This window comes from Choloepus didactylus, chromosome 17 (genome assembly GCF_015220235.1).
Source record: "Choloepus didactylus isolate mChoDid1 chromosome 17, mChoDid1.pri, whole genome shotgun sequence".
Classification (NCBI taxonomy): Eukaryota; Metazoa; Chordata; class Mammalia; order Pilosa; family Megalonychidae; genus Choloepus; species Choloepus didactylus.
The window spans coordinates 7417490-7443903 of NC_051323.1; the positions used below are offsets into that span (position 1 = coordinate 7417490).

Sequence of the window (26414 nt, forward strand, 5' to 3'; positions counted from 1 at the left end):
TGACTAACCTCTTTCCCCCTAACTTTCTCTTCCGCAAGCTATAACCAGGCTGCGGCCGTCAAACTACATTTCCCACAATGCCACGCGCCAAGTCCCGCGTGGGGTTTCCCTTATCTGCCGATATAATTAATGCAGAATTACGCCCCTATTTCCTAGAAGAAACAAGTTATTGTCCACATTTGTCGTCCTGCGCCGTTTTCTTCTCCATCTGATATCCACAGCGCTCGGGGAAGAGGCCACCGTGAGTGGAAATTCGTTCAGGCGTCTGCTGCAGCCACCTCCTGCTCCTGCCGGCTCGGCCCCTGCCAGGTTCCCGGGGGCCTGGGAGTGTCATTGGCGGATGACCGCAGCCCTTGCCGGGGTCGTTGGCGCCGGGACCATGGCCTCGGGCAGTAGTGGTCTCACGGCCGCCCGTCTGCTAGCGCGCTCCTTCCTCCGTGAGTCCGCCCGGGACTCTCTCCTTTTGGCCTCCTCGGCTTCCTGTTGCCCGCCAGGCGCAAAGTCCTGGCCCAGGCCGTGGCTGGGCCTTCCGGTCCGGGACCTGCACGGGGGCCGGGGAGCTGCGGGGGCTCCGTCCCCGGGTCGGGGGCTTCCTGGGGTGGAGGGAGGTTTACTGGATGTGTGGTGCGGCAGCATGGCTGAGGCCCGAAGCTTAGGCTTCTGGAGGATGGGGGACCGGAGGAAGGGGTGTCGGTAGCTGAGCCGGGGCTAGGGCTAGCGTTGTGGAGCCCTGCAGACCTGGGGGTTGGCACCGCCGGGGTGAGGAGTTGCGGGTGGGAGCACCGTCCACAATGGCCCGGTTTGGGAATGATGAGTGAAGTGGTCCAGGATCATTTCAGCTGAAAGGCTCATGAGTGTCTGTGTCTAGAGGCAGGGGAAGACAGATTCAGTAGGGGATTTGGGGGTGAAGCTGACCCTTGAACAGAAGGGTCCAAGACTTCACGTCTTTTCTGTGGACTGATCCTTAACGGTCAGTGGAAAGATTGGTTCTTTACCCAGACTCAGCGTAGCTCGGAAGACTCCTAGAAGCTTAGGGTTAGTTGGGATCTTAAACAGCTCATTTGTAGTTTTTCCACCGGGCGGTGTAAACTCCTCCAGTTCCTGCAAACTTGTTAGTCTTTGAGCAGCGCTGACTATGGACGATTCTTGCCTTGTTCAAAGGTCTTTGTAGGTAGGTTGTAGTAGGGAGAGACTTTGGAATCAGCCCCCTCAGGATTTGGGGTCTGGCTAATCCCTTACAGTCTGTGTAATTACCCTGGGCACTTGTCTTAACCCATTTAACTTCTCTTTCAAATCCTGTGGAATGGAAAAAATAATGCCTTATTTTAACGAATCTGAGGCACTCCCTTGAAAGGTGCACCATTATTTTGTCTACCACTAGCAATGGGAAATTGTTGTTAGGTTGTCAGATGCATCCTGAGTTAAGAAATGTTAAAAAGTGAATGTGCATTTAGAAATGAAGTATAGAGTGATCTGGGTTCATTGTGCAGAATAAGTGAAGCAATTTACATAAAGCACCTACCTGGTAGGTAGTAGATACTCAACAAATGCTTGTTTTCTTCTCCTTTTCTTCCATTTTGCTCCTAATTCCACTGCTTGTACTGAATATTGGGTGAGATTTATTTCCTTCCTTGAGAAGATTACATTTTTACAGTGCATAATGTTGAGTATGCACTCAATAGCTACACTTAATTACCAAAGCACTTGAGGACAAAGGTCTAGCTAGATAATTTTGGTGAATGGGAAAGAGTTGGATTTATTTGGGAAGGTATTCAGGAGATTCTTATTGTATAATTTAAAGGGCAGTTGAGGATGTCTTAGGCAGGAGCAAAAAAGAGGTTAGTTACCTAGTAAGCACCCTGATAGCTGTTTGATCTGGTTTACTTTGACTAGGTAGTGGGTTAAGATGTAGAAAGGCAGATGTGCAGCATAGCCAATGTGGTAAAACCCAGGAAGGAGTTACCCACCTTTGTCTTTCCTGGGGTCTTGCTAGTCTTAAGTTCTGAAAGATTCCAGCTTTGGGTAGGTCTGTTGTTTTAATAGGAGCAGTGTCCACAGAAGAAAGGAAGAATGTCGAAAACATCAGGTTCCTTAATCCTACCCTTAGCAATATTAACGATCTACAGAACTAGAAGTTCTTTCTTCCTGGGCCCCCAGGACAAGGGGGACTTAAGAGTTCATCTAGTTTAGCTTTCTGTTGTGAGAGTGGTCTTCAGTTATCCAGGTCATGTGGTTAACCTGGTATTAAGGATCTGAGAGGTCTGAGATTTAAGCCAAGGTGTCTTATTAGAAGTGTTTAATGTATAAAATCCTCTGAATCTCCCAATTCTTTTCTTTCCCATGCCACATTTCTAAGCCCATTTCCACACCCACTTGGAAAACAGCAGCCATGACAACATCACCTTACAAACTTTTTATTAGATGGTCACACATTTCTTAGGATTACTTAGAACTAGAGATGCTAGGGAATGTATCCCCTCTTCTTTTAAATTTCAATTGCTTGTACATTATGTGCTGAAGGCCATAAGTCTTACAGTATTAATATGAGTTAAAAAAACAAAACATGAAAACTTGTGGATGCCTTCCAGAGCCCCACTGGGAGTCAACTCTGAATGTTGAGAAATTCCTGAATCAGAGAAACAGTTTTGTAGCTTATGGCAAAAGAGGAAGAAGGCCATTGAACAGTGCACTGGGAGAGAAAATAAACTGATAACTGAGAACAATTTCTTCCATGAGAAAGTTTAAAAATTTAATAAGCACCTTTGCAGTTGAAATAGTGAAGTTTTTAAAAAAGTATAAAACAGTACGAGGTTGTTTAAGCGTAAGCCAGGAGCTCCTGTAAGTTGGGTCTTTTAGAATAAATAAGAGCCAACATTTTTGAATCTCAGAATTATACGGTATTTTAATGCCCGAAAGTGAACCTTAAAATCCAGCTCATCCCACATCTTTGTTTGGCAAATGAGGAAGTAAATCAAGAAAGATGGTTTCCTAGCTAATACCAGAAGGGGTACTAGAACCAAGCCTTTTGGTCTTGCAGTGTCGTTTCCACCAATACATGGTGTGATTCTTGGAGCCTCCTTTTTGAGACTGTGTTTTTTTTTGGGCAATCTCAGTGGTTTGCGAGAAGGTGACTACCCTGCTCAAAGGTGCCTACTGCCTTTTCTATGTGTTATTTGAAGGCCTATGTTTAGAATCAGGGAAACATAAGTGTAGTTTGGGAAAGGGGGCTCTCAACAGTAATGCTTCTGATGCTAGTATTTGTTACTGTTGCATCTAGGAATATAAAATGGCCTTGATCTAAATGTACCGAAGCAACCATGAGAAAGTGAATTTCTGAACTCAAACTTGTCCTTTTTGGGAAACATAATTGGGGATGTTCAAAAATCTCTCTAGTAAGTGGGGAATAATGTCATTTCACCTAAGGAGAGGCATTTTGTTGCCTTAGACTCACTTTTTTTTTAGAGACATTTTAACATTTCTAAAATTGGGATGTATCTTACAAACTACAATAAATTGGTAGCTTTTTTTTCTTAATGTAATAGCACGTCTTAAAATCAATGGTGTTTTAAATGAAGAAATATGGTTCTTATGGCCAACTAAGCTCATTTGTAAGTCAATTTTAAATAAATATATAATTCTGTCTTTGAAAAGTGGATTGGTTGGAATTAAGTGGCTGCTAAACTACTTTGCCATATTGTAAGATTCTCATAGGTGGGGATCAAAATATTATGTGTATTGTGTATGTATACTACTTATAATTAATAAGTTTACATTGGTTAAATGGGCAAGTACGTGTGTGAATAAGTGAGTAACAGGGAGACAGTTTGAGAGGTGAGTTGGAGAAAGAGCATTTCCATGAACAGTCCCGGGTTATTGGGAACATGGACTGGTCTGTCACTCATGGCCATGCTGAGTGCCCTTTGGGCAGCTGTTCTTTGTCACAGATTGCACCATTAATCCCACCAGCCATCTTCAAAATGATGTGGCTTCTCTGTACGGGATTCAGTATGTCGCTGAATGGTACAAATCTGTCGGCCCTGTTGAAAGCACATCTCTGATTACTCTGTCCCTTTCCTTCATAGTCCGATTACGCTTTTTAATTTTGTAGTGACTTTGCATTTGTTTAATGTTTAGCTCCCTTACAGGGCAGGAAGCTTCCTTTGGGTAGGGCCTAAGTCCATCTTGCACCTGGCACATAGCCTGGCACAGGGCACATCTCAAAGCAGTCTGGTCTGCTCCTTCTGTATCGGTAAAACCAGTGGTCATAAAGTAGCTGATGGTACCTGAGGCACGGTCCTATTGCTGTGTCTGTTATAATTCATTGATTTCGCACATCAGCTTATGAGGTAGAGACTTTTTTAAGTCTCATTTTTACAGTGAGGCTACACTTTTAAAAATTTGCAAGTATGTGTTAAAAATGTGCAAGTATATGTTTGCGTACTACACACTATCATGTAGACCTGCATTAGTATGTGTATACAGAAATACAAGCTGTGCATGAAGGCATGCTTAAAACATTTCTGGTTGGACTTACTTGATTTTAAAAGACAACCTGTATGTTCTACTTATTTAGGAAACAATTTATCTGTGTGCTCACGTAGGACTGGGAACCCTGTTTGGGTATGTAGCAGGCACTGCGCTACCCGTTTTACAGGCATCACCACTTATCAGGGATGGTAATAGCAGTGTCACAGCCTCCTCTGAGGCAGCTGTTAGCCTGTTTACCAATGGGGAGACTGAAGCTCAGAGAGGGCAAAAGATCCACCCCAGATCACATGGCTGGTGAGCGGCAGGAACAGCTCCAGGAACACAGTCCTAAGGTTAAGCTGACTGAAATCTAAGAACCAAAAGAGAAGGCGACTCCACTGTGTCCCCTGGAGGTGGCCCAGGGTGTGGCAGCCACAGCTCTCACCATGGGGCATTTCTTTTCTTGTGGCCAACCTCAGGCCTTCCAGCTGTCTTAATATTTAATTTAAAATGGTCATTTTCTTGTTATTAAAGTTGCACATCTCATGTTGCTTTACCATTTGCCTGTGATCAGTTGTGTTTCTTGTTTATGGCTCTTACCCATTTTTCTGTTAGGCTTTTGGTATCTTTTTGGCTCTTCAAGTTGGCTCAGGTTAATTCTTTGTCTGTTATACACTATAAAAACACTCTCCTGGTCTGACAATGCCTGCAGCTCTGCTTAGGATGTGTTTTGTGCTAAACGTTTTCTTTTTTCATGCAGTGAAATAGTCAATTTGTATTACTGCTTCCAGTTTTTAATTAATTATTTTTTTTTTTAAAAAAGGTCAGCATGGGATTTGTACTAGATTGTTATGCAGCTTTAGGGACCAACAGTAACAGTTAGGTCTGGGCTTTTATGCAGCATATATATGAATTTAGGGAAACCTATGATCTTTGCATGTGCAGAGATATGTAGTTTTTTTTTCTTTTTCCTGATAATTGGGTGCTTGAGATTGACATCTTCCAATGGACAACAAAAAGAGATGGAATTTATGATATTTAGCCTGATAGGTGTTTCTTGTGTAGACCTTATATTGTTTCCTGAAATTCAATCAAATTAACATCTCCTGTGCACCTATTCTAGTATAAGGCATTGTGCCAAATACCATGGGAGATACCAAAATGTACAAGACTTAGTTCTTATATTCTAGCATTTTACATTTAGAAGTTCTAAATGTATTTTGATGGCATCTGAAATAATCTTGAAATGTATTTGACCTTAAATAATTTTACTTAGAAATGCCATAATAAAGAGAGTAACACAATTTGTGCACCTTTCCACATAGGGTGTGATGGTGTTCATTCTATATCACATGAAAGTGTTTGCAGGTTCTTTTCTTCCTAAACTCATTCTCTGCAAAACCTTATTTACAAGTCATGAATGTCATGTGAAGATATAGAGATTGCTCATTGTACAATGTTTTCTCTATATTGAATTAATAAGATTGACGTGAAATTCTCAAGAAGATGAGTACACTGACTCTCTAATTGAAAGGTGAGGGAAATTTGCAAGACAGTTTGGCCACTAATGTACACCTTATGTTCTAAATTTAACTATAGGGAATAGGTTACTCTGCTTAGTTGGTTTCTTTGCCATAGAGTTCAGGTTTGTATTTAAAACCAAAAAGATGGGTGGTTTTGACTGCGCCTCTTTATATAGTGGACAGACAATTGAAGATTTGTACTGTGAACCACTCTGGAATCCTCAGCAGAAACAGTGTAGGCTTTATTTCCTTGCTTAAGACATTTTGATTGATAATTGGGAGGAGAAGAAACCAAGTAGAGAAAGGAAATACAAAGAACCATTGTGACCTGATTTCATGTTTACAGGAGCTAGTCGTTTGTACTCTTTATAGCCTATTTTAAAGAGAGAGGTGTAAGGATTGTGGGAGGGAAGGTGAGTAAGTGCAGAGGGTGGGGGGAGGGGAAGGCGATTTTCACAGGGAGCCTCCAGCCTGTGAGATCCTGGGCCTTAGATTATACAAGTTGGGAAAGAATGAGGACAATGACTTCAGTGATTGAAAATCTGGTGAGTTTTACTTAGAATTGAAACATATTTTGAATTTTTTCCGTATGAATGCAAATAGCAAAAAGAAAGTTATTTCCTTGATTCTGTGATGTTACAAATGGTTACATTCAACGTTGATTTAATAACTTTACTTGATGAGATGTTCTGTTCTGGAACTCGCCTTCATGGGCTGCCTCAGTGGTGGGTGGGGTGGAAGGCCTGCTGTTTTGAAAGGGCCAGAGTGGGTCACAAAGATGGCAGGTGGGTGGCTTTAGTGGGGGTTAGAAGGCAGTCAGAGATTCCCACAATTCTAAATAATCTTTGCTCTTCTTCCGACTGATTTTTAAAAAACAGAGAGCTGACTGTCGTAACTACTTAGATTTCTCAGTTTTCATGAGGAAACCCATTTTGGTAGGTTGCTGAAAAAGTAACTTAGATTCTTTTAAATATTTCTCCCTCTCGTCTTATTTTCCTATTTATTTTATTTTCCCTATTCCTCTTATTTGTGAGTTCTTGAACCTTGAACCAGGAGATCAAATTAAATGATTTTGGATTTTGTTTCAGACAAGTTTTAGTCTAAGACTTAATATAATTAGGCTGTTATTGGGGAATGAGTGGTGATTAGCTCTTACTAGTGCTCTTGACAAAGTTTGCCTCTTCTCCATCCTGTAGTATACAGGTGCCAGGCTTAAAAAGGATGAGCCCAATGGGAACAGCATATGGCTGTTTAGTAAACATTAGTAGGGGTGATACTAAGATTGCAGTACATGGATTAAATTTGAGCAGTTTATTTTGAGCCTGAGTTTTCTTTCTGAGGAATGAAAATGATCAACTTCAGCTTTTCTTTCTCAGTTCAGAGAAAGCTATAAGAATTGAAGATTGTACTTCTTGGTGAAGAGAGGATCCTGGGGAATAGAAGAGTGCCTCTTTTTTTTGTAATCTATTCCTGTGGTCAATATGTTTCACTTAAAAAAGTGACATTGAAAATTGCTATGATCACAGGATAGCTCTTGCATTAGAGGATTTTTTTCTTTACTTTTGTCAGCAAGTTCAACTTACTGTGCATATAACGTGCTTTATTTCTTTATTTCTCAGTTCAACAGAATGGAATTCGGCATTGTTCCTATACATCTTCCCGGAAACATCTCTATATTGATAAAAATACGAAGGTTATTTGCCAGGGTTTCACTGGTAAGCAGGTATGTATATCTAAAAATTTTTTAAAGGTGTAGACTAAGTGATAATTAAAAAATTAACTCTTTTCTATTTTTTTAATATCATAAAAGTAATGCTATCTGATTGGTGCAGATAATTATATAGTATATTAGTGAGCTTGTATCTTAGGAGGTTAGGTGCTATATTCAGCTTCTAAAATGAAAATTGTGTTTAGTTAAACTTACCTTTAAAATCCCTGGGACTATAGTATGTTGGAGATCTTACTTCTTTCAGTAAGAACAATACAGCTGATTTTCCTCCAGTATTGGAACTGATCACTGTTCCTTCGATTAAGTGCTTGGTAGCATGGATGATTTGTATTTAGGCCTGGTGAGAAAAGCACCCATTGTTAAACAGAACCCACATTCAGTACGGGGAAACGCTCAGACCCACAGAGGCTCGTGGGAACTGAGGCAGGTCGAGGAAGCAGCATTCTGACTTCCCGTCTTTCTCCCTCTCTCTGGGGCAAATGGTCTTCAGTGGGACTGACAGGCCCAATTAATATTCATTTATATTATTTGTCTCTCTCACCTGTCCCCTGCCTACACCATGGAATTTGCATAAGTTTAAATGTATCTGTGATTTGACTCCACACTAAGATTCAAAATAGGAGACTCCTTGCTACCATTCTTTGCCCTTGGTGTTCCCTCCGTTAATGAGTTTTCACGTAGCCTTCCAGATATTTTTCCTGAAAAACACATACAAACAAGTTTATATTTATATAATTTGTATTCTACAGATTAATATATGTAATATATTATACAGTTTATAATATGTATCCCACATCATAATATATATGTCTGTTAAATAAATTCCTAAAAGTAGAATTGGGTGTCAAATGTTGTGTGTATTTGAAATTCTAACAGATACTGCTAAACTGCCCTTTAAAACGTGTGTACAAAGTTATACTTCCACCATAGTAGATGCACAGATTTTTTTTAAGTTGAGAAACTCCTGCCTATCAAAGATAACTATCTATCTTAACCCCAAGTGTCCTTCATTATTAAAAGAGATATGGCAAAATAAAAACAGTTAATGATTTTTCTGTATTTAAAAGAATTGTCATGTCAGTTATGCAGACTTTTGATAATCTAGAGCATGGATCAGCAAACTTTAAAAGGAGGGGCCACACAGGCTCTGTTGCAGCTACACAACAGCATTGTAGCAGCAAAAGGCAGTGTGTACATTTACAAAAAGAGGTAGTGGTAGATCCTGCAGGCTGTAATTTGCCAAACCTGATCTAGAGCATAATTGGAGAATGATATCTAAATTTCTGTAATTTTTGTTTTCAAAGCACTCAGGAGCTACTTTAAAACTACATAGTTCTTTTTAAATGTTAAGTTTGCAATTCCTACTAGTTCTCCAAATAGAGATGTCAGTTGGGCAGTTGACAGCGTGAGTATGGAGTTCAAGGCGAGGGTCTGGCGAGTTTGTGGAGGTTTGTGTGGGGGGAGAAATCACCATAAGGATGATATTCATTGCCATGATACAGGATGAGATCACAAAGGGCACAGATTTAGATGGAAAAGACAAGATGTCTAAGGAGAGAGAGAAAGAAAAGAGGAAAACCAGGGGAGACAGAGCCCCATAAGCTGCATGAAAATGATTCTTTCGTGAATGAGAGAATGATGCACTGTTACAAGTGCTAGGAAAGATTGAGTAAGATAAGGGCTGGGAACTGACCATTGGGTTTGGAGGTCACTGGAGACATTGGTGAGAGCAGCTTCAGGAGAGCTGTGAGAGAAATAACATCACGCGTGTCTGGCTGATGCAGGGGAAAGAAGGGGAGAATAGCTGGAACGATGTCCTTCAGTAGGTGAGAGGGATTGGGATTAGTGTACAAGCAGTGGGGGGACTTTGCCTAGAGCACAGGTAATTCTAACATGGAAACAGGAGGGAAGGCAGAGTGAATGTGAACAGATATGGGTGGGTGGATAGATGTGGTGGCAAGAGCTTGTAAAAGTTTTCTTAACGGTTCTGTTTCTTCAGTGAAACAGGAAGCAAGATTGTCAGTGAGCAAGAGAGTGAGCACAGGAGGGGAAGTCACGGTGGTTGAGGGAGAAGAGTGAATGCTCGTTCAGGACAGGTTCTCAACTCAACTGAGGTCAGTTTTGGCCTCCAGGGGATATTTGGCAATGTCTGGAGACATTTTTGATTTTCACAGCTTGGGGTGAGGGGTGTGGGGAAGAGCATGCTACTAGCATCCAATAGGTAGTGGCCAGGGATGCTGCTACACATTCCACAAAGCACAGGACATCCTCTCACAACAAAGATCTGTTCTGTGCAAAATGTCAGCAGTGCCTAAGCTGAGAAACCGCACACTAGGAGGAAGGAGAGAGCACATGGGAAGGTTAATAATACCAGACACTAGCTAGGCAGCATTAAAGGCTGCCTTCAGGGTTCATGGTCATTAATTTAAGGTGAGACCAGTTTGCATGGCTTTGGTTTTTCTCCAGCCACTGTTTTGGCTGCAACGTGCAGTCATAGAGCAGATGAAGAGTTGGATTTAACCACGGTTGTGGTTTGTCAGATGCATAAGTTGACGTGAGAGGCCAGGTTGTGGGAATGTAATGATTGACCATGGATATTAAACTGCGTAAAGATGGGTGTTAAGACATCAGGAGTTGAGGAACAGTGGAAAGGAAGTGTTCTTGTAAGGAAGCACCAGGGCGTTTCTGGTCATCAGCCAAGTTTGGAAAATACAGACTGGAGAGAGACTCTTTTCTATAGTTATTTTGGCTTTGCAGAGGTTGATTTTGCTGCAAGGTTCAAAGCTCTGTTTTGTAAGTTGATGAGAATGCCGGATGTATGTCACTGTTATACTCTGGGAAAGAGTTAACCTATTTTTTTTTTCCCTAAGTGGCTGAAGATTGTCTTTGCTTGTTAAGGCTTCCTGGCCTGACTTTCTCATGGATCTTGTGCTTTTTTCCCCCCTCAGGGCACTTTTCATAGCCAACAGGCATTGGAATATGGCACCAAACTCGTTGGAGGAACAAGCCCTGGGAAAGGAGGCAAGATGCACCTGGGCTTACCCGTCTTTAATACTTTGAAGGAGGTAATTAATGGTACCTAAATTTGGCAAGAAAAGGTGGGAAAGTGAGCATACTTTGGGTAGAAATCTTAATTGTGTCCCTTACAAATTGAAAATCCGGTAACCCAGAGAAATTTGAATGGAATTTAAAAAGAGTTGAGTTCACTTTGTTCACTTAAGATCAGGACTGTTTAGTAGTATAGGATTCCTCAACCCAGAGATTCTAGACCTTTCTTGGTAGATTGTTAAACTGTCAGCAAACCAGCCCACTCCCCACCCTGTTACCCCCTCCCCCCATTCCCACTTCCATTTTTCCAGTGTGTACATGCTGATACTTTTCTGTTTGCACTGAACTTCCCCACTGCAGGGACTTAAGTATCTGCATCTACTTTGCGTTATCTTTCACACATCAGGATTACAAAGCTTTGGAGAAATAAATGCAGTTCTCTTCCCAGAAATACTGAGGATTTCTGATTTGGCCAGTGTCTTCTTTTTGGGGTATGTGTGCCTTCTCTACTTAAGAATCTATGGACCTCCCGCCTAGCACTCCAGATAGTTTTCTGCATATTTTAAGATATTTTATCCACAGCCTGTATTTGTTTGTAGGCATGCATCAGCTCTAAGGAAAGAAGTGCTGTGGCTTCTATTTGGCTTATTATTCTTTCCTTACCCGTTCTCCTTCCAGGATGTTAGTAGTGCACATGTCAGCACTCACCCCCTAACGCTTACTGAGTGTGAGCTGGGTGCTCCATGGGCATTGTCCCATTCAGGCCTCCCTAGAGCCCTCTGAGGTGGTGGTCTTATCCCCATTTTAAAGACGAGGACACGGGTGTGCAGAGGTTCCGGGTCTTGCTCATGGTCTCGCAGTGGATCGGTGGCAGACCTAGGATGGCACAGAGTAAATAATGTGTTCCTGTGCAAAAAACTGAACTCTAGAGTCAGGGAGACAAATCACAGAGTCCTAGTCTCTTCCCCAAAATGCTGATTTCCTAGTAATACTTTTTAAGTGAATTTTAAATTAAACTTTTGTTTTTTGTTACAAAACTAATATGCTTTTATTGTAACAATTCAGATGATATGATGGTATATAAAGTTAAATTTCATATTTTCCACATTTCCAATTTGCTTCCATAGAGAGCTAATATAGGTTCAGTGTGTATTCTTTTCTTTTTTTCCTATACTTGCATTAATATATACAAAAATAATATTTTAAAAGAAACTGTTGTACAAATTCTTGGCTCTTTAATAATAACAATCTAGGAAATAATAAACTTAATAATTGGGAGTGATGCAATGATAATATAAATGTGTTCCTCCCTCTTTTCAACATATTTTTAAGGTATGTTTTAAAGTATCATATTTTTTCAAGTACAAATTTATAGACTTAATCTCTTTCACAATACTAACCTCAAATTGAATTTAATTTATACTGTTTAATCCTAACATATAGGGAGAAACAAATATCTTTCAAATTTGGATTTTTCATTTTACTATAAACTTCCAAATAAGATGTACTATAAATATTTTAGGTGTACTCTATTTTAAAAAGTAAGAAAAAAGTTACAAATCATCTGTTCTGTAGAGAGATCATTTAAGGTCTTTTGACTCTCATTTTTAAAAGTTTTTTTTCTCCTTAAATTTTATTATGACCTCAAAATATAGAGAAGAGCTGTTTTTTTTGAACTTACTCTAGGTAGACTTCTTTTATTATGAGCCTTTTTTAAAAGAAAGTTTTTTTTGTAAAGCAATTCATTTATTATTCATAGTGATGCAAAAAGATGTGGCATCTGGAATATTCTGTAAGTTCTTTGAGAGATACTGTTTGTTTCTCACCCATTTACCTCTTATAAAAAGTTTTCTGAATGAGTAGGATAGAAACCTTTCAGCCAGCATCACTTCCAACACAGAGCCTTTGTGACAGTCCCACTTCTTGCTGTATTTATAGGCTTAAGAGGAAGAGAACTGTGAGATACAGTTTCAATAAAGTAGCTACATACCCAAGATCTGACTTCTTTGGGTTTCAGCCCAGTTTTTATTTCTTTTGTCTTTCCCACTTCTCCCCGCCATCCCCTTGAATGGAGCTTTTAAAAAATTATTTTTAACATGTGCCATCATTTGCAGATGATCTGTCAGCATCCTTTTGACTCTCTTCTTCCATCACTGTCCAGATAGCTTTTTTATTAGTGCAGCAGGAGAAGTTCCTTATTCTCTAGAGCCGTGGGGAATCATTCAGGGATGATTCTCAAAGTCATTGTCTTTTACTTCTGCCCCTTCTAATTGTACCCATATGTACAATAGCTTAGTATCCATATCCATTATAAACTTCCATGATGTAGTCTTCCAAAAGGTTTTGATTTATATTTTAAGTTACATTTTTAACATCCATAGGGAGGCAGCCTGCTGTGACTGAAAAGAATGGAGACTTAGGAATCAGATATACTTAAGTTTGAATCTTATTTCTGCCGCTTTCCTAGAGCTCTGACCTCATATAAATAAACGATTCATATCTTGGCCTCAGCATCTTAGATTTGTAAAACGGGGATAATAAGCATGCAGGGTTGAGGTGAAGGCATAAATGAGACCCAAGTAGAGCCTCTCACAGCTTCTCTCTCAGAGCAAGTGCTGCTGCTCTTGGAGAGTCAGAGGTCACCTCCTGTCTCCACGGAGCTTACTCTGTGGTAGGAGAGACGTGGCCATGCAGAGATGTGGGTAGGGGGACGTATCGTGTTGATACACGTGGAGAGTATGTAAAGACCAAACGCAGGCTCATGTCTGCAGAGAACAGTGGTCAGACCGATGGTCTGCAAGGGCTTTGCTTTAGGAGGGGCAATATGGCAGTAGGACCTGGTGCTTATTTGACCCACATTCTTATTCTGTGTCCATTTATGCATGTGTGTCTTAATTAGATTTGTTTATTTCTAATAAACATGCGTTTAGAGTAAAAATTGTCAGCTGGAAAAAACCTTCACTTTTGCTGTCTCTTGATACGGTATCTTTAAACAGGTGTTTGAGAGCTGAGTTCTGAAGGCTTGGAGCTCACTCACCCTTGTTCTCCTGGGGAGGTGTAGGATCTTGGGCACCTTATAGGTGGCACAGTGCCTTGGTCTGCAAGACTGTGGAATAGGGCAAAAAAAATAGGCATGGCTACAGGAAGGAGGGGACTCAAATACAAATCAGGCAGTGCTTTCAGGTTTACTGACATACCATCATCTGAGAGAACAGGACACCATGGAACCTTCCAGGCCATAGTGGAATTCAAAGGGGGCGGGGCTGCTCTTTTCTGTCACCTTGAGCATGGGAAGAATGATGACATCTGGTGTCTCCTGGTGCTATCCTTTCCTGACCCCAGGACTTTATTAAAATAATGGTGTTTGACTTAACCAGTCATAAAGTGCTCCATGGTTAATGTTTTCAGGCCAAAGAACAGACAGGAGCGACAGCCTCTGTCATCTACGTGCCTCCTCCTTTTGCTGCTGCGGCCATCAGTGAAGCTCTCGAGGCAGAAATGAGCCTGGTCGTGTGCATCACCGAAGGGATCCCGCAGCAGGACATGGTGCGGGTCAAGCACAAGCTGCTGCGCCAGGGAGCGACAAGGCTGATCGGGCCAAACTGCCCTGGCGTCATCAATGTGAGTGTAAACAAAGCATAAGCCCAGATTGAGCCTTTCACAAGGCTGACAAGTTTCTAATCAGTCCAGAGGTATTTGTGTGTATGACCCAGGAGGTCTATTAAAATTTTTTTTTTTTCCTGAAACTGTGATTTATTTTCCTTCAGCCAGGAGAATGCAAAATTGGCATCATGCCTGGCCATATTCATAAGAAAGGAAGAGTTGGTAAGTATGTTTATTTTCTTATAGATTGAAAAAAAAAATGGTTGCCCTACGCTTTCAAAATTCACCAAGAGAATTTATCACTCTGCAAATCACACTCATTTTAATGAATTTAATTTCAGCAAAAGTTACATAATGAATTTATTCTGTATCTTGAGTTTATTTGAGAAGCGATTATAATTCTGTAGACTCAGTGAAGATTTTTTTTTAAGGTTTTGAAAGATTCTTTTTCTGCTCAATAAAAACGTGTATCAGTAGTTCGATTTTGTTGCTGAGTAGTATCCTGTTGGACGATTATACCACAGTTTGGTGTATCTGTTCTCCCATTGATGAACATTTGGGTTGTTTCCAAGTTTGGGCCATTACGAATAAGGCTAAGGTGAACATTTTTCTGCTGGTCTTTCGTGGACACCCTTATCAAATCTCTAGGAATGGAATTGCTAGGTCATAAGGCAGAAGAATGTTTAACTTTTTAAGAAATTGCCAAATAGCTCTGCGAAGTGACGGATCATTTTATATTCCCATCATCAATGTACAAGAGTTCTAGTTGCTCCACATCTTCACAAACATTAGTATTGCCAGGCTTTTTTTATTTTTGTCATTCTGCTGGGTGGTAAGTGGTTTCTCATTGTGGTTTAGGTTTGCATTTCCCTGGGGACTAATGATGTTGAGCATCTTTCTGTGTGCTTATTGGCCATTTGAGAAGTTTTTTTTGCCTATTGTGATTATGGAGGTGTGATAAATATTTTGGATATAAGTGCTTTGTCAGATACATGTACTTAGAATATTTTTATGGTTAGTCTTTCTGTGTCCTGTCCAAGAATTACTTTGCCCTCTTGGATATCAGGAACTTTCTCAAGATGTTTTGGTGAAATTGTACTGCTACTTGTTCAGCCCCTCGAGGAACTAGTCAAATTATTATTTCAAAATTAGGCACTTTATTCCTGTTTTTCATGTCTTCACACCTAACTCTGACTAACCTGTACTTTTTCCCCACAATAATAGGTGGCCATAGTAAACATAGTCATAGTAAACCATGACTATTAATGTAAGTCAGCGTCATCTACCTAATGGATGGGTGTTTGTTGTGCAGTCTACAGGTGTGGGCTAAAGGTCATGGATTTTCTTTGCTACTGAGGTCTCAGAGCTGTCTGCCCTGCTGTCGGTAGGGTATCTATTGGGTTCTCTTGGAGGAAGGTTCAGGGAGTTTCCTGGACTGTCTGAGTTCCACTGGGGGTGGCTGGGTCCACGCACTTACTGATGATCTTGTACATGTTTGAATGCACTTATGCTCTTTGGTCTGCTTTCAGTGGCTTCTTCGACAGTTGTGAGGTGAGCACAGAGGGTGTGCCCTGTGCTGAGCTGCCTTTCTGGTAACTCCTCTGCTTTCTAAGGTGCCCGTAAACCCAAACAACAGAAAATTAAGAGAAGTTCAGGGAAGTCCTTGTTCTCTGAGTGGTCAGAACACATTGAAGAGGCAGTCCTCCGAGTCCTCTGGGAGACTGCTCCGAATTCCCTTGAAAAAGGAAGATTTTCCTTTTCCCTCTCCTTTCCCTTCTCCCTCTCCTTCTCCCTCCCCTCCCCTGCCCCTACCCCCTGCCCCTACCCCCCATCCCTTTCCTCCTCCTCTTAATGTGACACTAATAGATTTTTGAGGAACAAGGAGAGAAAAGATGTTGATTATGCACGAACTATTCCTATTTTGATACCAGTGCTAATATTCTCAGTAGCCTCACTGACTTCAGATTCTTAATTTAGAGTTCAGGGAAAGGAATTATTTTCCAGTCCTTTGTATTTCTGAATGAGACACAAAGTAACTTGATTGTGATATAGTAGTATAGTGCCTTTCTAGTTTGTGTTAATGACAGCTAATAAAACTGCATCTCTGCTAATTGGATGTTATTGAAGGAAGTGACTGGATTCCCAAATTGATGATATTTAGCTGTATCATGTGTTTTATGTCTCTTATGATAAGACATTCTTTTTACTCTCAGCTGTATGTGGCATACTTGACCTCTCCATCCTTTTTAAAAGATTTATTCTAATTAAGGTGTTTATAGTGAAATAAGTGTAGATTTCACACACAGTTGTAAGAAATAATATAGACACGTCCTGTACTCTTCACCCCGTTTCCTTCACTGGTAACAGCTTGCAAAACTGTAAGACAGTGTAACCACCAGAATGTTGACATTGATGCAATCAAGATACAGAACATTTCCACAAGGTTTCCTCGTGTTGCCCCTTTATACCCACTTTCCTCTTGTTCCTGCCCCTTCCATAATCCCTGGCAACTGCTGCTCTCTTCTCCATTTCCATAATTTTGTCATTTCAAGAATGTAAGAAAATGGAGTCATACAGTATGTAGCCTTTTAGGATTGGCTGTTTTCATTTGGCATATTCTCTGGAGATTTATCCAGGTGGTTCTGTGCATCAGTACTTCACTCCTCTTTATTGCTCAGTAGTATTCCTTGGTGTGAATGTTTCATCATAGACCTGTTGAAACACATCTGGGTTGTTTCCAGCTTGAGGCTATTACAGGTAAAGCTGCTATAAACATGTGTGTACTGCTTTGAGTGGACATAAGACATCATTTCTTTGGGATGAATGCCCAGGAATACATTTGCTAGTTCATATGGTAGTTGCATGTTTAGTTTTTTAAGAAACTGCCAAATTGTTAACCAGAGTGGCTATGCCATTTTATATTCCCACCAGCAGTATATCAGTGATCCAGTTTCTCCACATTCTTGACAGCGTTTGGTTTGTCACTTTTTTTTTTATTTTGGCCATTCTGATAGTGTTATGTCACTGTGATTTTGATTTGTGTTTCCCTTAAACATCTTTTCATGTACTTTTTTTCCACCTTTAGATCTTCTTCAGTGAAATGTGTCTTCATATTTTTTGCCCATATTCTAATTGGATTGTTTTGCTTTTGAGAGTTCTTTATATATTCTAGATACAAGTACTTCATTGGGTATGTGGTTTGCAAATATTTTCTCCTCTCCATATATTGTCTTTTCATCCTCTTTAACAGGGTCTGTTGCAGAGCAAATGTTTTTTTCTTTTTCTTTTTTATTTTAATGAAATCCAACTAACCCTTTTATTTCTACTGTGAATTGTGTTTTTGGTGCCAAGTCTTTTAGACAGAAGTTCTTAGATTCTGAAGATTTTCACTTACATTTTTTCCTAAAAGTTGTATAGTTTTACATTTTACGTTTAAGTCTGTGATCCAATTTGAGTTAATGTTTCTATGAGATGCAAGACATAGATCAAGGTTCATTTTTTTGCCTATGAATATTTTTTGCATATGAATATTGCTCCACTATCATTTGTCAGAAAGGTTATCTTTCCTGTATTGAATTGCTCTTGTACTTTTGTCAAAGAATCATTTGAGGATATTTGGGGTGTTCTGTTTTTGGGGTCTCTGTTCTGTTCCACTGGTCTGTGAGCCTAGCTCTCTGCCAGTACCACACAATCTTGATTACTGTTAACTATATAATAAGTCTTGAAATTGGATAGATTCATTCCTTGTACTTTTTTCTTCTTCTTCAAACTTCCTAGTTCCTTTACTGTTCATTTAAATTTTAGAATAATCTTATCTATGTACAGAAACTCTTGCTGGGATTTTGTTAGTTGCTGCTTTAAACCTGTATATTAATTTAGGGAGAATTGAGGTCTTTACTATGTTGAGTCTTCCAATCCATGGACATGGTATATATCTCCATTTAGTTTACATTGTATTTGATTTCTTTCATCAGCATTGTGTGTTTTCAGGCTAAAGGTCCTTTGTGTGTTTTGATAGATTTAAACCCAAGTATTTAATTTTTTGAGCAAATGTACATGGTTCTGTATGTTAATTTCAGTGTCCACATATTCATTGCAAGGATATAGAAATGCAATTGATTTTTTAAAATTGAGATGGTTCACATTCCGTACAATTATCCAAAGATACAAAGTGTACAATCAGTTGCCCATAGTGCCATCATACAGCTATGCATCCATCACCACAATTAATTTTTTTTCAATTTTTAGAACATTTTCATTACTCCAGAAAAGAAAGACAAAAAAAGGAAACTCCAATCCTCCCATACCCCTAGCCACCACTCCTCCTCCCTTATTGATTCATAATATTGGTATAGTACGTTTGTTACTGTTGATGAAAGAATGTTAAAATACTGCCAACTGTAGTATATAGTTTGCGATAGGTATATATTTTTTTCCTATATGCCCCTCTATTATTAACTTCTGGTTGTAGTGTCATACATTTGTTCTAGTTCGTGAAAGAGATTTTTAATATTTGTACAATTAATCATGGACATTGCCCATCACAGGATTCACTGTTTTATACATTCCTATCTTTTAACCTCCCACATTCTTTCTGATGACATACATGACTGAGCTTCCCCTTTCCACCACATTCACAGGCCATTCAGCACTGTTAGTTATTCTCACAATGTGCTACCGTTACCTCTGTCCAGTTTCAAACACTGAAGTTCAACCTAGTTGAACATTCTGCTCATAGTAAGCAACCATTCCCTGTTCTTTAGTGTCGTTCTGTATCTGGTAACTTTTATTTCATGTCTGCGAGCTTACATATTACAATTAGTTCATATCAGTGAAACCTTGCAATATTTGTCCTTATGTGTCTGACTTATTTCACTCAATATAGTGTCCTCAGGGTTTCTTCATCAACCCATTTTTTTTAAAGACGGTTTTGTTCACACACCATACATACCGTCCTAAGTAAACAATCATTGATTCCCTGTATAGTCACATATTTATGTATTCACCACCCTCACCACTGTCTATATAGGGACATCTCCATTTCTTCCACAAAGGAGGAGGAAGAGTCATAGAAGGTAGAGGGACAAAAGAAAAAAGAAAGAAAGAAAGAAAAAAAAAACATGACAGCTAGGAAGCAACAAAAGGAAAGATAGCGTTAAACTAAAGTAGAATAAAGAGTCAGACAATATCACCAATGCCAAGATCCCATACCCGTCCCTTATGTCCCCCTCTTATATGCATTTAGCTTTGGTATATTGCATTTGTTATATTAAAGGAGGTATAATGCAATGTTTCTCTTAATTGTAGTCTCTAGTTTGCATTGATTGGATTTTTCCCCCAATACCACCCTATTTTTTTTTTTTTTTTAATTCAGTTTTATTGAAATATATTCACAAACCATACAGTCATCCATGGTATACAATCAACTGTTCACAGTATGATCATATAGTTATGCGTTCATCACCACAATCTATTTCTGAACATTTTCCTTACATCAGAAAGAATCAGAATAAGAATAAAAAATAAAAGTGAAAAGAGAATACCCAAACCATCCCCCCATCCCACCCTATTTGTCATTTAGTTTTTACTCCCATTTTTGAAAGTTTTTATTAGATAATTCTAACATCCTCTTCATGTTGGTTTTTAATATCCATTGTGTTTCTTTCATTCAGTTTGAGCTCTTCTTGGTTCTTGGTGTGACATGATTTTCAGTTGAAACCTGGACATTTGAGCATTATGTTAAGAGACTCTGGATCTTATTTGAACCTGTTTTAGCTGGCTTTTTTTTTTTTTGACACTGCTCTATCAGGGGAAGAGGGACTATGGCCTTCTTACTGCCGGGTGGAAGTAGAATTCCAAGTTCCCCCACTCTCCCCCACTCAGGCCCAGTGGCAATTTCAGCTCCGCACGTGGTCTCCACTGACACCATGGGGCAAGGGGCCCGTTACCAGCCAGCACAGATGACGCCCCCGGCTCCCTACTTGGCCCTCCCTTACACCAGCCTGGTTGATGTGTTGGGGCACCTTGCTGCAGCCTCTTGAATGTGGAACTCTAGGATCCCCACTTGGTCTCTGCTAGTGTGGAGCCACAGTCTTTTTTTTGTCTTCCTGTGGCATTTGCTTGTATAGAGAGATGATTTTTTTCCTGTGTTGTTTGACTTATATAAAGAGATTTTAATCTAAAAGTTTTCTGTTTTGGTAGGCTGCCCTTTCCCTGGTTTTTGGCTAGAGAGAGCAGACTTTTGGGGGGAACTTTTTTTTCTATGCCCGTATGTGTTTCTGGGATGATGAATTCTTCAGCTGTATGGGTAGGGTACAGAAAAACCCAGGGAACCCATCACTGTATTGTTTCTTGGGTCTTGAGGTCCCCAGCCTCTCAGCCTTCTTCTCCCTGCCTTTCAGAGTCTTATGTTTGTTTTACATGTAATATCCAGGGTTTTTAGTTGTATTTTGCAGAAAGAATATGGAAAATTATGTCTACTTTTTCTTGGAAGCAGAAGTGTTCTTATGATTGACAATCTTAAGTGATAGTCTCTTTTACTATAAATAGTTTAAGGATGGCAGGAGTAATCTACCCTAAAAACATTACTTTTATTGTCTTCAATTTATGCAGTTTGCATAAAACATTCTAATTTATGTAATCAGACAAAAGCCCCTTAAAGAATAACATCCTAGTGTTACTATTCACTGATCATTATTTTGATCCATTGACTGGAGTAAATAAAACAGCTGTTCCTACTTCCTGGTAATGTAAGGTGTTACATGGACAACTAGAGTATAATTGTATTGTAACAATCAAATAGGAATAGAGGGGAAAGGAGACTAGACAATTGTACACAAAGATATAAAGAATAGAAGAAGCTATTGATTATACTTTGTTTAAAAACTAAATGTGCCAAATATTGAGGTATGTAGGTATTAACTACCTAATCCTCCCAGTTATGAAAGGTCCCACAGAGGAGGGCTAAGGAGAGAGGATGTGGATGGGATGGCAGTTCTGGGATTAGGGAAAAACTGACAAATGAGACATATTTGGTGGGGGTGGGGGTGGGGTGCAAGGAAGTGTCATGAATTAGGGTCCAGTTAATTCATGGTCTTAAAAACTTTGGAATTAGATTTTGTTGATGAGGACAGTCTTACTCCATGGAGAATTTTCAGTTCTGAACCATTCAGCAAATATTTATTGAGCACTTCTGTGCCCAGAACTGTATTGACACTGGGAACACAGAGATGAGGAAAACCATCTTGTTTATGGACCTCCTGGAGGTTACAGTCCAGCAAGGATGACAGTCACCGCAGAACCTGGAGCGTCTTTGGTGGCCTCTTACTGGACCAGATGTACGGGTAGGGTACATGAGGCAACAGAAAACCCAGGGAACCCCTCACTGTATTGTTCCTTGGGTCCTGAGAACAGTTTCTTAGTTGGAGAATCGGGATATAACTGGATATTCAAATTCTGGGCTGGTGGGGCAAATCTAAGTATGAATTTATTTCTCCAAGCCAGTGTTATCAGGTAAAGATGAATCCTTTAAATTTATCCCTTCTTTTTTCCCTTCTGAACCTTTTGTAGATTTACTGTTCCATCTTACTGCATGTTGGCAATAGAAGGCCATTGTATGTGGTAGACTCTAGGGCAGGGCTCAGGAAACAAGTAAGGTGCATAGAGCTGTTAAGCTGTCGCGTGGAGGCCCTGCACTGCCTTTTGAGTGTGAGAGTATCTGTTAGATCCATAAGCTGGTGTCCTACAATGTAAATTTTAATACTTGCCCAATTGAAGCTGTGTAGATCACAACCAGCACTTCAGATTAGGTTTTAGGGATTTGGGGTTTTTGTTTTTCAAAAAAAATGTTATGATTTTAATGTACTTTACGTGATGCTAAAAGTGAGTGTTACTGTTCCGGTTTGCTGAAGCTGCCACTATGCAAAATACCAGAAATGGATTGGTTTTTATAAAGGGGATTTATTAGATTACAAAGTTACAGTTCTAAGGCCATAAAAGTGTTCCAACTAAGGAATCAAAAAGAGGAACCTTCACTGAAGAAAGGCTGATGGCATCCAGAACACCTCTGTCAGCTGGGAAGGCACGTGGCTGGCATCTGCTTTCCTGGGTTCTGGTTTCAAAATGGCTTTCTCCAGAATGTCTCTGGGCTTCTGTCTCTCTTAGCTTTTTCAGCTTCTGTGCATCTAAGCATCTGGGGGTTCTCTCCTAGCTTCTCTGGGGCAAACTCTGGGCTTCATCTCTTAGCTTAGCATCTCTAAACGTCTTTCTGTCTGCGTCTCCAAGCGTCTGGGTCTGTATCAGCTCTTAGCTTCTCCTGTGGGCAAACTCTGGAGTACATATCTTAGCTTCTCTCCAAAATGTCTCTCAGCTTCTCTGAGCTCCTTCTCTCCATGACTTCTCTTAAAGGACTCCAGTGATCTAATTAAGACCCACCTGGAATGGGTGGGGTCACAGCTCCATGGAAATGATCTCATCAAAAGGTTCCACCTTAATCAAAAGACTAATAATAAGTATGCCCCCACAAGATTGCATTAAAGAACATGGCTTTTGTGGGGGACATAATAGATTCAAACCAGCACAGTTACTAAAATTTCCCTCTAATTTAGTAGTATTTGCTGTAACACTAGAAAACAGTAATCATCCTCAGTATTTGGAAGGAGAACCCACACTGACTTCCAGAGGCAGAGAGGACTTGACCATGAGATGTGGTCTCTTAATGTACCCATAGTAACTTCAAGGTGAATAGTGGACCATTCAATGAATGAGGTTATTTCAACCCTAAAAATACTGATGGTTTCATGGTGATAATAAGATAAGTGCCAAAATAACTTCTTCCTCTTTTCCTCCAATATTAAGGGCAATAGGAGTACAAAGGAGGTTTAGAGAAAGAGATCATATGTCACCTCTGTTTGGGGGTGAGATCTGAGGAAGACCTCAAAAATAAAAGGGGCATTTAAGCTTTTTAATACGAACCATGAAGAATGGTTAGAATTTTTGATGGTAGAGGTTTTGTTTTAAGCAGAAACGTGTAAACGTAAGAATGCATGAAGTATAAATTATAATTGAGGAACAACTCAGTTTTACTGGAATAGGAAATAATGGGAAACCAGTCTGGAGAGGTAGCTTCAGACCATGTGGGGAGTTGGTACAGAATTCCATGGGAAGTGGGGCATCCGTGGGGAGTGACCTGCTGACAGCGGTCACTGTCTGGTGAACTTCTTCTAAAAGCAATCTGGTGGTGCCAAGAAGGTTCTGTCTAGCAGTGACCAAGATAGTCACCCCCACGCAAGTGCATTTCAACTTGACTGACTGGTACAGAAAGTGCAGAAATTATGTGGACCCAAAGTCACAGTGAAGATGTATATTTATGCACAGACCACACCTATTACCCAGCAAATATACAACAATGATGACACAAAACTTTGTTTAAGAGTGTAAATATGCTGTGTTGAAGTCAAGTAGTTTGTGGTTATGATCGTTTTCTCCATCTGACAAGAAACCCAGTTGCCCTGTTAGGGGCTTCATACTGTTAGAAAAGAGTCTTGGGAGTCCTTAAAGAGTGCTCCAAGGTCAGGTTTAGAGAAAGCAAAACACGGAAGCTCTGGGATTATTCACCATTGCAGAGTCGGTGTTCTGATTTTAGCCCATACAAAGTTTTATGTTTTATTTTTCAAATATTTTTAGATGCTATGTTCTAACAACTGAAGTTACTCATTTATACTTATCAACCTGATAAAATTAGTGATCTACCCACTTTGTGTTTTCTTTTTTAAAGTATCATATAGATATTGGCATGGAATAAATGACCTTTCCTTTGGCTCAGCCCTGAGAGGGTATCTAGCGCTGACCCTTCCCCCACACTTTCCTTGTCCAGATGTGAAATCACACAGACCCATTTGATAAAGTAGGTGTAGATCTGAATCTGGAGAGATCTTGACCTTATTCTGTGGTTTTCCTTTTATTGGTTTTAAAGCCAATATATTGTTTGAAAATTACTGGAGAATCATTGTAGGAAAGGTCGAATAGTGTTGCCAAATGAGACTGATGCTGGTTTTGTAGGCTGCAGGCTTTGATGGTTTAATAGTTTGGGTATTTGTAAGTGCGATCAGTAACATTCTGATACTCCTAAGCGGGATTGTACTTACCAAGTTCATACAGATGTTATAAATTCTCACAAAAGGTAATTTAGGTCTTTCTTGCATTGCTTTTGTAGTCATAAATAACTTTAATAATATGCGTTCCCTTTTTTCTAACTTTTCTTATTTTGTATATACCCATGTTACTCAGAGCATTTGTAATTTAGTTTACCGTATTATAGTCTATAATAGGAACACAGTTTAATATTTTTGAATCCTCTTCTTTTAAGGTATCGTGTCCAGATCTGGCACCCTGACGTATGAAGCAGTTCACCAAACAACACAAGTTGGATTGGGGCAATCTTTGTGTGTTGGTGAGGGATTTTTCCTAAAATCATTTCATTGGAGTACAGTATCTTCATTGAATGCCTACAGTAGTAACTATTGATTTGATTATTTGCAAGAGGTTTTAATATTTTATTTAAAAAGTGTTATGATCTTGAATTTAATTTGCCTCAGCATGAAGCTCTTCTATATTTTTTCAAGATTCGTGGTCTAAGATTTGTTTTCCATGTGAGGAATGAATAAACATCTTGGGATGGCGGCTCCTGAGAGCATTGGTGCCTGAAAACATCACTTATTTTGCTTGCTGTGAAAGAAATGGGTCTTCATATTGGGGCTTTTGTTATTATAATTATGTTCAGTGCTTCACAGTTCCTGAGTTCTTTGTCATTCATTATCTCGTTCTTAAGTCAGCCCTCTGAACAGCCTCTGAACTGGAAAGTTGTCTTATTACAACTTCATTGGTGATAAAATAGAGATTGAAGGTTGAGTTCCCCAGAATCTCTTTTTGCCACATCATATTGCCTCCGACTTAAAAAGTGAAAAGTGTTCACCTTTTACAATAATTTCAGCATTATCAAATCACAAGCAAATTTCTGATTTTATAAACATTTCTTCAGATCTTTAGAATATGTTTTAAAAACCTTTTTAAAATGGTTTTTTAAAAAATAGTAAAAATTATAAAATACAACGGGTGTTTATTTTTAGGATTCAAATTTATAAATTCAGTTTTGGAAACATTAATTGAGCCTCTCTCTATGCACAGCACTATGTTAGACATGAGGTAATTTAGTTTGATAGAGAGTAAAAATGGGTTTTGAAACAGGGTTGCTAGTTCTATCTTCTTCAGCATCAGTTTTTAATTTGTAAACTGAGAATAGTAATGCCCATCGCAGAGAGATTGGGAGAATTGTGAAATGACAGGGCTAATGTGTGCTGGGGCACAGTACTTGTATACGGTTCACACTTAGTAAATGCTAGTTCCTTTCCTCAACTTCATTTTTCAGTGATGCACTGAAAAGTATGAAATTAATCCCATGCTCAATAAATTTACAATTTAAATATTTAAAAAAAAAGGGCCAGCCAGTCTGTTTGGAACACATTCTTTAATCCTGTGCAAGTACTCTTTCTTAAATGTCATGTGCTTGTAGAAGAGCCTGATATGCAGGCTCTGTCCTCACATACTTGGATCCAAGGGAAGGGGGAGAAGGTCCTCCTCCACCCTTTCACTCCCTGGGACTTGGGTCTTAAACCACGTGAGTGGTTCCTCTGCAGTGTGCCTCATCAAATAGTTATTTTGTGCAAAGGAATTTGTTATATATTTAATCAGAAAAAATATTCTCACTTTCCTCTGGTGTAACATCATCTTGCTACACAAGCGTGTCTTCTTAATAGGCTCACTTTTAAAGAGTATAATGGGAATAATTTTGTGGGAGGGAATAGGTTTGATAAAAAAGTTCAAACAAAAAGAAGATTATCTTTTTTTGAATATCAGGAACTACCCACAATTTAGCATTTATATAGTATTAAAAATAGAAATAAATGGTAGCATTTTGTGATTTTTCATGTTACTGCAAGAATGAAGATATATTTAAAAAAATTGGAGCGGGGTGAGGGGGTGGGCAA

At 39.5% G+C, this 26414-nt stretch overlaps 1 protein-coding gene across 1 annotated transcript in view; it reads left to right on the top strand.

The window, feature by feature from the left end:
* Positions 1-261: 261 nt before the first annotated feature.
* SUCLG1 (succinate-CoA ligase GDP/ADP-forming subunit alpha) overlaps positions 262-26414 on the top strand; it is a 34262-nt gene continuing 8109 nt past the window's right edge. The window contains exons 1-6 of the mRNA XM_037806967.1: positions 262-437; positions 7610-7713; positions 10668-10784; positions 14176-14388; positions 14535-14592; positions 24737-24820. Of these exons, the coding sequence (XP_037662895.1) occupies positions 341-437; positions 7610-7713; positions 10668-10784; positions 14176-14388; positions 14535-14592; positions 24737-24820 (673 nt within the window). The 5' untranslated portion in view covers positions 262-340. The remainder of the gene's footprint in view (positions 438-7609; positions 7714-10667; positions 10785-14175; positions 14389-14534; positions 14593-24736; positions 24821-26414) is intronic.